The sequence below is a fragment of the Salvelinus sp. IW2-2015 genome, linkage group LG31, assembly GCF_002910315.2.
Source record: "Salvelinus sp. IW2-2015 linkage group LG31, ASM291031v2, whole genome shotgun sequence".
Lineage (NCBI taxonomy): Eukaryota > Metazoa > Chordata > Actinopteri > Salmoniformes > Salmonidae > Salvelinus > Salvelinus sp. IW2-2015.
The window spans coordinates 755277-766987 of record NC_036870.1 but is presented as its reverse complement, the minus strand read 5'-3'; the positions used below and the strand labels follow the sequence as shown (position 1 = coordinate 766987).

At 43.9% G+C, this 11711-nt stretch overlaps 1 protein-coding gene across 1 annotated transcript in view; it reads right to left on the bottom strand.

The window, feature by feature from the left end:
* Positions 1 to 3137: 3137 nt before the first annotated feature.
* The window catches only part of LOC111955447 (ephrin-A3), a 103016-nt gene continuing 94442 nt past the window's right edge, over positions 3138 to 11711 (bottom strand). The window contains exon 6 of the mRNA XM_070436408.1: positions 3138 to 5468. Coding sequence (XP_070292509.1) covers positions 5350 to 5468 — 119 coding nt within the window. The 3' untranslated portion in view covers positions 3138 to 5349. The remainder of the gene's footprint in view (positions 5469 to 11711) is intronic.

Genomic DNA, 11711 nt, shown 5'->3' with positions numbered 1-11711 from the left:
ATTTTGGTACCCTTCCCCAGATCTGTGCCTTGACACAATCATGTCTCGGAGCTCTACGGACAATTCCTTCAACCTCATGGCTTTGTATTTGCTCTGACATGCACTGTCAACTGTGGGACCTTACATAGACAGGTGTGTGCCTTTCCAAATCATGTCCAATCAATTGAATTTACCACAGGTGGAATCCAATCAAGTTCTAGAAACATCTTAAGGATGATCAATGGAAACAGGATGCACCTGAGCTCAATTTCATGTAATCCATTTTAGAATAAGGCTGTAACGTAACAAAATGTTGAAAAAGTCAAGGGGTCTGAATACTTTCTGAAAGCACTGTAATTCTATGGTTGGTGTTGTTTGGCATGACAACGAATGAAAAAGACAGGTATAGGAGTTGTTGTGACAGGGTACTTGGAACCAAAGGGTTTGTCAGTGTTTCCCAGGGGACACGAATTAAATTTGAATGAATGTTACATTCAGACAAAGGTTTAAGATGATGCTTATAGTCTGATTCAGAACATGTGATTGAACAAACAACATGCTGACACCACCACTGGTAGCAGCCTGTATTAGAGCTAACATTCGTTAGCCAGATATCCCCCCTACCTCCGTAATCTTTGCTAGTTAAGTGCATTTAGATAGCCAGTTAGCTAGTTAGCGATTAGCATTAGGATTGGAGCTTGCTAAGACTAACTAAAGCCTTGTTCACACTGCAGGCCTTAATGCTAAAATCAGTATTTTTTTCTAATCCGTTTTTGAATACTGACTGTCCAAACAACTGACTATCCAAACAGCAACTGACCAAATGTAAATTGTGTGTGTTCAGACAGCAGTCATTTGCTGACATGGCTATGCTAGTTGTCATAGTAACGATGGGTGTGTGCGCAGTGGTGAAGGCTGATTGGTGTTGGTCCTCGTGCTCCCTATCATTCAAGAAGTTAGGTCTATAGCCAGCTAAGATGTCGTGGACATTTCCCAATTGCTTTGAATGTTCAAAAGCATAGTGTAAGAACACTTTTAAAGCCTCAAATGGATAAGATGATCCAACTTTCAAAATTATAAATTTTTAGCTAGCCACAGCAGTCAACTAGCATGCTAGATTACTGTTAAGCTTTCTAACACATGTTTGTAAACTATTAACAAGCTAGTTAGCTACCACGTGTTCTTGTCAAAATGTCAACAGAGTACCTAGCAAGCATAAGATTGGTATCTCAATTCAAACCACCTATGATGGTTGTTTGAAATGTGGCTTGAAATATCCGATTCCAGGTGCTTTTTGGCTGTTCAGACTGCAGGAAAAATAACTGATTCGAATCGGATATGCACATTTTTTATTTGAGTTACTTCCAACTGCCAGTGGGAACAAGGATTAACTCGATTTTTTCAGAGATAAAGATACACAAACCAATAGTATAATAGAGAAAACATGGATTTATCCTGAACAAAAATATAAACGCAACAATCAACAATTTCTCAGATTTGACTGAGTTCCAATTCATATAAGGAAATCAGTCAATTGAAATAAATTCATTAGGTTCTAATCTATGGATTTCACCTGACTGGGAATACAGATATGCATCTGATGGTCACAGATTTCTTTAAAAAAAAGAAGTGGCGTGGATCAGAAAACCAGTCAGTATCTGGCGTGACCACCATTTGCCTCATAGAGTTGATCAGGCTGTTGATTATTGATCGTTTCCTGTGGAACGTTGTCCCATTCCTCTTCAATTGCTGTGTGAAGGTGCTGGATATTGGCGGGAACTGGAACATGCTGTCATACACGTCGATCCAGAGCATCCCAAACATGCACAATGGGTGACATGTCTGATGAGTATGCAGGTCATGGAAGAACTTGGTCATTTTCAGTTTCCAGGAATTGTGTACAAATCCTTATGAAATCCTTATGTGCATTATCATGCTGAAACATGAGGTGATGGCGGCGGATGAATGGCACAACAATGGGCCTCAGGATCTCATCATGGTATCTCTGTGCATTCAAATTGCCATCGATAAAATACAATTGTGTTCGTTGTATGTAGCTTATGCCTGCACATACCATAACTCCACCGCAACCATGGGGCACATTGATGTCAGCAAACCGCTTGTCCACACAATGCCATACACGTGGCCTGCAGTTGTAAGGCCGGTTCTCTAAAACGACGTTGGAAGCGGCTTATGGTAGAGAAATTAACAATTTTCTCTGGCAACAGCTCTGGTGAACATTCCTGCAGTCAGCATGCCAATTGCACACTCCCTCAAAAAATGTAGACATCTGTGGCATTGTGTTGTGTTACAAAACTGCACATTTTAGCGTGGTCACCAGCACAAGGTGCACCTATGTAACGAGCATGCTGTTTAATCAGCTTCTTGATATGCCACACCTACCAGTTGGATGGATTATCTTGGCAAATGATAAAATGCTCACTAACAGGTTTGTAAACAGATTTGTGCACATCATTTGTGAGAAATACGCTTTTTGTGCTTATGGAACATTTCTGGGATCTTTTATTTCAGCTCATGAAACATGGGACCAACACTTTGCATGTTGCGTTTATATTTTTGCTCAGTGTATATGAAGAAGTTGCACGTCAATATCGCAATAATGATAAATAAATAACGAATTGTGCAGCTCTAGTATGTAGGATACTTTAAATTAGTATAATATAGTGTGAGGGACAGGGGGAGCAAGATCTTAACAGGAACAGACAAGGACCAAACAGAAAGGGAAGGTAAACATATAAACGCAAACTGAAAGAGAAAGTGAAGGACAAGGGTAGGTGCAGGTGAGATAGAAGAAGAGCAAAGAAGGATAATAAAGATAAATGGAGAACATTCTTACACCGAATGTTCCTGACGAAACAATGTAGCAAGTAAACAATGGAATTCAGGACATACATGTATGAAGACTTTTGCTAAAAGTAAGATTTTTATTGTCATTATTTTAACAATCGTCATTCTTAGTTCAGTTGACATGTTGTTTTTTTATTGATTCTTGTCAAAGGTAAACACAATTCTTGTTGTTGTCTCCAACGTTAGTAAATGCTTTTTTAAAATCCTAACATAAACTAACATTACTGAAGCACACACTCACTCTAACTCTTTCTCTCTCTCTCTCTCTCTCTCTCACTCTCTCTCTCTCACTCTCTCTCTCTCTCTCTCTCTCTCTCTCATACACGCTTGCATATTCAGATCCTACAAACAAGTCCTTCAACGAATACCAAATGTCTAAAATGCACACATACTCGAAAGCGCGGACAATCACACTCCTAATACATATATAACTCACACGAATGTGCAAGGATATGCCTTTTCTCTCTCACGCACACGCACGCACACACACACACACACATACATTCTGTCCCTACCTGTATGCATATAAAGTCACATTACAATGCACTATCCTCATTTCTTGTGTCAAAATGTTTAACTTCAGCACTTAAGGGGTGACGTCTTTTATCCGGTATCACCTGTACTCTTATTTCCTCCGTGCTGTTGCCATAAGTTTTATGGTTAAATGTGATGTTTTATAACAAGTGAGAAGAAGAGTTTACATCTCTCCTTAATAGTCTTAACCGGCACATATCCTGGTACTGTACTTAACAGAAGCAAGTACTTTAGCAAAAAAAAATTATAGTTTGGCACAGTAGCTTAATTAATGAAAAAATACTTGAAAATGTACATAAATAAACAAGCAAATCAATAAATAACATACTTAAAAAATGTAAATGTTAATAAAACCATACAGCATTGTCATCGATAATGCAATCCTGATATTGTCCGACTTTATAGTATAAAACAGTACATCAGAGGACTGCTGTCTGTTTGCACATTCACACATGTTTACAAAATGGCGGCGAAAGTAATCTGTGACACAAATCACAGTCAGGCACCTGTGGCACTCTGGCGACTGTATTGGGTCGTTACCACGGTGGCTGGGATTGCAATAATGACCAGCCCTGATTCAGGAACCTTTAAAAGTGACGGGAATTTAAAAAAACAAATTTAAATCAGGTCTGGATTTGTAGGGAATTTGTTGTTGTGAAATGTTTCATATTGTAATTTGTGGTATTAGAAACCACTCTGTTGACTATTGATAAAATGTTGGTACCTGGAACCCATGCAAAGTGTTATGGGTAAATGTATATAGCAAAAACACAGATGTGTGCTTCTGGAAATGCTCTAAAAGCAAAGGTCCAGAGTCTCAGATCTAGGACAGATCTAGGACCAGTTCTTGGAGGGACATATGGGCTCTGGACCTTTCTATGCACCACAAAGCCAAGGTTAGAGAACATCTGGAGGAGATGGATAACGGTACTCGAAAGCCTTATAGAGATCTTCTCAAAATATTTCCAGTCAACACCACCATGATAGTAAAAGATGGGTTGACATCCGGTAGAATGGCAGCAGTGTAGAGAAATGGCTGCAAGTATATGGCACAGCACAGTACAGCGAATCTCGGGCAGAGTCCAGCATGGGCCACAGTACTGCAGCACAGCCAAGTCCAGCTGAGTCCAGTCCTCAAAGCCCATTGGAGGCCTACAGTCCCCAGTCTATTGGTCACGTTCAGTGGAGCCCAGTCCATCCTACTCCACAGAGCTCAAAGGTCCTCCATATTGGGACTAGCTGAAGGCAATGTCATGTGAGTTCCTTAGCAGATGGACAGGCAGCCATACTCCTGTATGGTTGTGTACATCCCATTACAAATCCCACTGCACATGTCCTACTTTAACTGCATATGTGTAGCCAGAGGCAGCCTAGGTGTGATGGAAGTATCATAAGTCTATAAGTCTGAATGCCATTTTCTCCTATTGGTCCTTGTGGTGGCATACCAAATGCATGAAACGCGGTGGCACATATGCACAAAGTGTATGTCTGACAACGCATGAACCGACGACATCATGTCGCACAAACTGTGTACCAACGGTGATTAGAGGTGAGTGGAGATAGACTTGAAAAAGGGAAAGGAAAGTGAAAGGGGATACCTAGTCAGTTGCACAACTGAATTGTGTCTTCGCATTTAACCCCAACCCTGACTCAGAGAGGTGCAGGGGGGCTGCCTTAATCTACGTCATCGGTACCTGGGGAGCAGTTGTTTTGGGGGATTAACTGCCTTGCTCAAGGGCAAAATGGCAGATTTTAAAGGCCTCTCCTTAAGTGAGTACGATCCGAGAGTAAGTCCTGTTTTTAATGGTTGTGTCGAATTGATTGTAATTCTGGCTTTTGTTTGGTTGAATTATGTGTCCTTTCCTTGGTTTACTCCCACTTTCTAATTGAACCCAGGGTTAGTGAATACAGAGCCCTTCAGGCCAAGCGGTCCAGGTATCCATGTGATGTCACTCGGGGAGACAGTTGCTAGGACACCAGGAGGGCGGAGATGAGCAATGTTGCCACGGTGAGCAGAAGGCGATCGCGTGATGGGCTGCTGCCACTGACGCTCTTCTCCAGTTTGGGAATTTCAGGGTTAAATTCATCTGGGTAGAGAGAGAGCGAGAGAGCGAGAGAGAGCGAGAGAGAGAGAGAGCGAGAGAGAGAGAGAGGAGATCGAGAGGGAGACAGGAGAGAGGAGAGAGAGGACGACGCCGGGAGGTGTTGGGACGTGTGCCGGAGGAGAAGCTGACGGGGAGAGAAGGGAGGAGAGAAGAGAGAGAGAGAGAGAGTTAGCTTCATCTAGCAGGATTTGCAATTCAATGAAATTGCTATAGAACAAACCTATTGATTAGGCACAATCCTACATTATCTGGAGGGTAAGAGAAAGAGAGAGAACAGGGAAAAAATACATCTCATTCTCAATGTAAGCCTGGGATGTGTGAGAAGAATCCGGAGCCTCCCTATAGGCCCCAATGGGGACAGACGGTAAAGAGTTAACGCGATAAGAGAGACACGCACAAGGTGCGACACTGATACAGCGAGAATCCGGGTATAGACACAGAAGAATGACACTTGGCGCCTGTCTCATTACACTTTTTGTGGAAATGTCTGGAATTTTGTTTTGTCAAGAGATGGAACAGCATCCAACTCGACTGGTTTGACTGTGCTTCTGCCACGTCAAAGTCATTCATCGAAACATTAGGAAACATGTCTGTCGGATACGACGATGACACATAGCCCTGACATCCACACCAGTGACGTGGGTAAATAAAGTAATATGGTAAAGTGATAGGGCCTGAGTGCCTGTGGTAAACAGACTGTTCCAGCTGAAAGGTAGATTTACCCATAGAGTTAGATAGAGGTAGGATATAACCCCTTTTAGCATGGACATTGCCATTGAGGGCTTCCACCATTTTAAAGTAGTCAACTGGGTGGGGATTCTTATGGGTGTGGAGCGATCAGCCAATGATCAGAGCATTCTTCAAATTGGATGGCCTACGCTTACTAAATGGCTTTAAGCTATTTCACTGCCATCTAGTGGCCACAATAAATGACTGACACAAAAGATTTGATTCAGGTCTCTAGCACTGCAGGTGGCGGTAAATCACCAATATTAGCTGTATGCTGTTTTCAAACACAAAAGAAAATAACATTGCCTACTTTACCATAGAGATAGCCTCAATGGCGCTGCCCATGCTGTCACAGATGCCAAAATTGCACAAATACAAGGATGAGTCCTTTATCTAACTCTATGAGATTAGTTGACAAGGTATTTATCAGCGTGTTATCTCAGTACGGGAGGGGGGCGGTGAGTGAGTTCGTACCATAGAATAGTGTTCCTGATTGTGTACGCTAGTGCTAGCTAAACTGGAGCTGTTACAGTAGGTGTTCTCAGGGATGTAAACTGGAGCACTGCTCTAGGGTGTTCTTGGACTCACATACAGGTAAATGGAGACCCATCCGATAGGAAACATACTGTAAATATGACAGAAGAGGAAGTAAAAACACCAATCAGAAGAGAGAGAGGGTGGGGTAAAGCTAATCCAAGGCCAAGACCAGTCCAGTGGGTGAGCAAGTGGGCGGTCAGTGTGGCTAGCGAGGCCATCAGGGTTACGCAAGTGTTTATGGGTCATGAGTCATGACTGCTACTGTGTCCTCTTTCTGTTGATGTCACTAATGTCACTAAGTACAGAAGGATGCATTAGGATTCCCCAAGGCATTCTGGGTTGTTTGGACTATGTGTGTTTACTTTCATTTTTTCTCCCTAAGCTCGGTCATGAGTTACGATGCTCTGTGGAGCCATCCAGGCACCATTGAGCCTTTCTCTCAGAATAGCTCAGGGGCTCTTTCCCCCCCTGTGCCCTGGTTTGAGTTTCCATCTCATGCGGGTCACACTCTTTTAGCCCCGTCTCGGCTGGCCACAAGCTCCCAGAAGCAGCCAAAGCTAAATGGTTCTCAGCAAGAAAGGCTTTTGTGTGTGTGTGTGTGTGTGTGTGTGTGTGTGTGTGTGTGTGTGTGTGAAACTTTCCCATTAATTTCAAAATAAGACTTAGTTACAATACTGCTACTATTCGGTAAACTTTCTTCTAAACTCATCAACAAGGAACTAGTACAGTCTGCGAAATGAAATAATCCTACGTTCGCTATTCTTAATCACACCTATTCGGTGACCATACTCTAGTTGGTGCAGGCATATCACTTCGAAACATGCCATTGAAAACGCCGGTGGCCACATATAGCACAAAGTGTATGTCTGACAACGCACATAGAACCCGACTGACATCATGTCGCACAATACTGTGTAACCCCGAAACGTTGTGATTAAGAGGTGATGCGAGATAAGACTTGAAAAGGGAAATGGAAAGTGAAAGGGGAACTCGTCAGTTTGCAGTACAACTGAATTGTGTCTCGCCATTTAACCCAACCACTAGACTCAGAGGTGCAGGGGGGCTTGCTTAATCTAACGTCATCGGTAGCCCCGCATTATGAATCTTGGGGAGGGCGCTTGTTTTGGGGATTGAACTGCTGTGCTCTACAGGGCAAAATGGCAGATTTTAAAGGCCTCTCCTTAAACGTAGAGTGACGATTCCAGACGAGGAAGTCTTGTTTTTTTAATCGGTTTTGTGCGTCGATTGATTCTGTAATTGCTGGCTTTGTTTGGTGTTGAAGTTCATGTGATTCAGCGTTTCCTTGGTTTTTACTCTCCCACTCTTCTTAATTGATACCCGCAGGTGAGTGTAAATCAAGAGCCCCTTCAGGGCCAAGCGGGATTTCCCAGGTATCCATCTCAATGTCACTCGGGGAGACAGTTGCTAGGTACATCCAAGGAGGGGCGGAAGATGAGGTAATGTTGCCTGACAAGTCACACGTGTGAGCAGAAGGCGATCGCTGGGGGACTCAGCGGCCACTGTCTGCTCGTACTGACCGCTCTTCTCCAGTTTTGGGAATTCAGGGGGTATAATCTTCCATCTAGGGTATGAGGCGAGAGAGTGCGGAGTAGAGCCGAGAGAGGATGAGTGAGAGGAGAAGCGATGAGATTATTGCGATGAGAGAGAGAGAGAGAGAGTAGAGAGAGAGAGGAGAGAGAGAGAATGAGAGATAGAGAGAGGAGAGCATCGAGAGGAGAGGAAAGTTCAGACTTCATCCAATAGCAGTGAGATTTTCGCCAAATTCAAATGAAAATTTCGCTTATATCAAAACAACCTAGAACAAATCCTATTGATTGAGGTTTCACAAAACCATGCACACTCCTTACATTTATTCTGCGAGAGAGAGATAAGTACGGAGAAACGACGAGAGAACAGTGTGTAAAATTCAATACATATTTTTCTCATGTTCCAAATGTATAGAGCTCTGGATTGTGAGAAGTAATTTCCACGGGACGCCTGCCTAGTATGGACCCCACACTGGGCCAGACAGAGCGTTAAATTGAGTTAACGCGACTAACGTAAGAAAGCAGACACGCCAACAAGTGTGCGACACCTGATACACAATGCTGTGTCGAGAATAAAAACCGGGTATTATGATCACACAGAATAAATGACTCCTTGGCTCACCTGGTGCTCCATTAGCACTTTTAAGCGTGAAATGTCTGGAATTTTGTTTGGGGCAAGCCAGATGGAACAGCATCCAACATCCGACTGGTTTGACCTGTGCACTTTGCCACGTCAAAGTTCAGTTCATCGCTGAGAACAGTTAGGAAACAGTCTGTCGGAATACCACTGATGAACAACGCACAATATGCCGCTCGAACATCTTCACTATCCAGTAGAGACGTGGGTAAATAAAGATACATATTTGGCTAAAAATGTGATATGGGCCCTGACGTGGCCGTTTTGGTAAAACAGACACTAGTCAGGCTGAAAAGGTAGTATTTAACTCCCACAAAATATTTCTCGGCGCTCCAACAGGAAGGGGGATTTAAAAGGGAAAAAAAAGGGGGGGCTTTTGATTGAAAAAATAATAAAAGGGGAAACGGGGCGGGGGGGGGGGGGGGGGGGTTTTATAATATCCTGCTGGCCTTGGCTGGGGGGGGGGGGGGGGGTAAAAAAAAAAAAAAAAAAACGAAAAAAAGTGGCATTTGGGGGGGGGGGTGGGGGGGGGTAAAAAATACGGCCTCGCTACGCCGCCCCCCCCTTTTAGCTATGGAAACAATTGCTCATTGAGGGCTTCACCATTTTAAATTTAGTCAAGCTGGGGGGGATTCTATGGGGTGTCGAGCGATCACCATATATCAGAGCATTCTTCAGAATGGTGGCCTACGCTTACTAATAATTGCTTTAAAGCTAATTCACTGCCATTCTAGTGGCCACGCAATAAACCGACTGACTGACAACAAAAGATTGATTCAGTCTTCTAGCACTTGGCAGTCGGCGGCTAAATCAACCCAATATTAGCTGTATGCTCGTTTTCAAACACAAAAAAAAACATTGCCACTCTTTCAGCCAAATAGAGATAGCCTCGAATCGCGCTGCCCATGCTGTCACAGATGCCAAAATTGCACAAATACAAGGATGAGTCTTATATCTAACTTCTATGAGATTAGGTTTGACAATGGTATGTTAACAGCGTTTATCGTCAGTACGGGATGGGGGCGGTGAGTGACGTTCGTACCATAGAATAGTGTTACGCTATCTGTGTACGCTAGTGCTAGCTAAACTGGAAGCTGTTAACAGTAGGTGTTCTCAGGGATGTTAAACTTAATCGGAGCACTGCTCTAGGTTTCTTGGACTCACCATACAGGTAAATGCGAGACCATCTCGATAGGAAACTACTGTAAAGTATACGAAGAGGAAGTAAAAAACACCAATCAGAAGAGAGAGAGGGTGTAAAGGCTATATCCAAGGCCACAGACCAGTCATGTGTAGCAAGCGTGGCGTCAAGTGTGGCTAGCGAGGCCACAGGGTACGCAAGTGTTATGAGGTCATGAGTCATGACTGTCTTACTAGTGTCCTCTTCTGTTGATTGTCCCTAAATGTCACTCAGTTACAGAAGGATGCATAAGGGCATTCCCCAAAGCTATCTGAGGTTGTTTGGACTATGGGTTATCTTTCATTTTTCTCCCTAAGCTCGGTCATGATTACGAATCTGGCTGCTGTGGCAGCCACCAAGCACCATAATGAGCCTTTCTCTCAAAAGCTCAAGGGCCTTTCCCCCGCTGTTGCCCTGGTTTTAGTTTCCATCTCATGTCGGGTCACACTCTTTTTAGCCCGTCTCGCGGCCACAAGCTCCCAGAAGCAGCCCCAAAGCTAAATGTTCTACAGCAAGCAAAAGGCATTTGTTCGTGTGTGTGTGTGTCAATCTGTGTGTGTGTGTTGTGTTGTAGGTAGAGAAGAGAGAGAGAAGCGGAACGAAGAGAGAGGAGAGCGGAGGGAAGGAGAGAGGAGGGAGAGGAGAGAAAGGGAGAGACCGAAGAGAGAGAGAGAGAAAGGAGAGAGAGAGAGATGGGGAGAGAGAGAGAAGGAGAGAGAGAGAGAGCAGAGAGAGAGAAGATGAGGAAGAAGAAGATTGAGAGAGAGAGGAGAGAGAGAGGAGAGAGAGAAGAGGAAGTGAGACGAAGAGGAGAGAGATGACGAGAAGAGAGATTGAGGAGAGAGTATGAGAGAGAGAGAGAGAGGAAGAAGAGAAGAGAGAGGAAGAAGAGAGATGAAGAGAGAAGAAGAGAGAGAGAAGGAGAGAGAGAGAAGAGAAGAAGAGAGAGGAGAAGAGAGAGAGAGAGAGACGAGAGAGAGAGGAACGACGCGGAGAGAGAGAGAGAGAAGAGTGCGAGAGAGAGAGAATGAGAGAAGAGAGAGAGAGAGAGGGCATAGAGGCAGAGAACGCGAGGGAAGAGAGAAGAGCGGAGGGTGAGAAGGGAGAAGAGAGAGAGTAGAGAGAGAGAGAGAGAGAGGAGAGAGATGAGAAGAAGAAAGAGAAGAGAAGAGCGAATGAGCAGAATCATTAGAAATGAGACAAAGAGAGAGAGAGAGAGAGAGAGAGAGCGAAGAGAATGAGAGAGAGATGTTCGAGCAGAAGAGAGAGATGACGATGCAGAGCAAGATGGCGTCGGGCCAGGCGCATGACCCAGCAGGTTGGTAGAGAGTCAGAGACGCATCACGAGCCAGGAATGCCAGAAGTGGCAGAATACTTAAGCAAGTCAGGTAATAGCTAACTGCAGACGTCCAATTTACAGTACTGATACAGGAGAGGAGATAGAGAGAGAGAGAGAGAGAGAAGAGAGAGAGGAGAGAGAGAGAGAGAGAGAGAGGGGAGAGAGAGAAGTAGAGAGAGAGAGAGAGAGAGATATAGAGAGAGATTATAGGAGATAGATAGAGATCAAGGAAGAGAGGGGACGAGGGGTTATATAG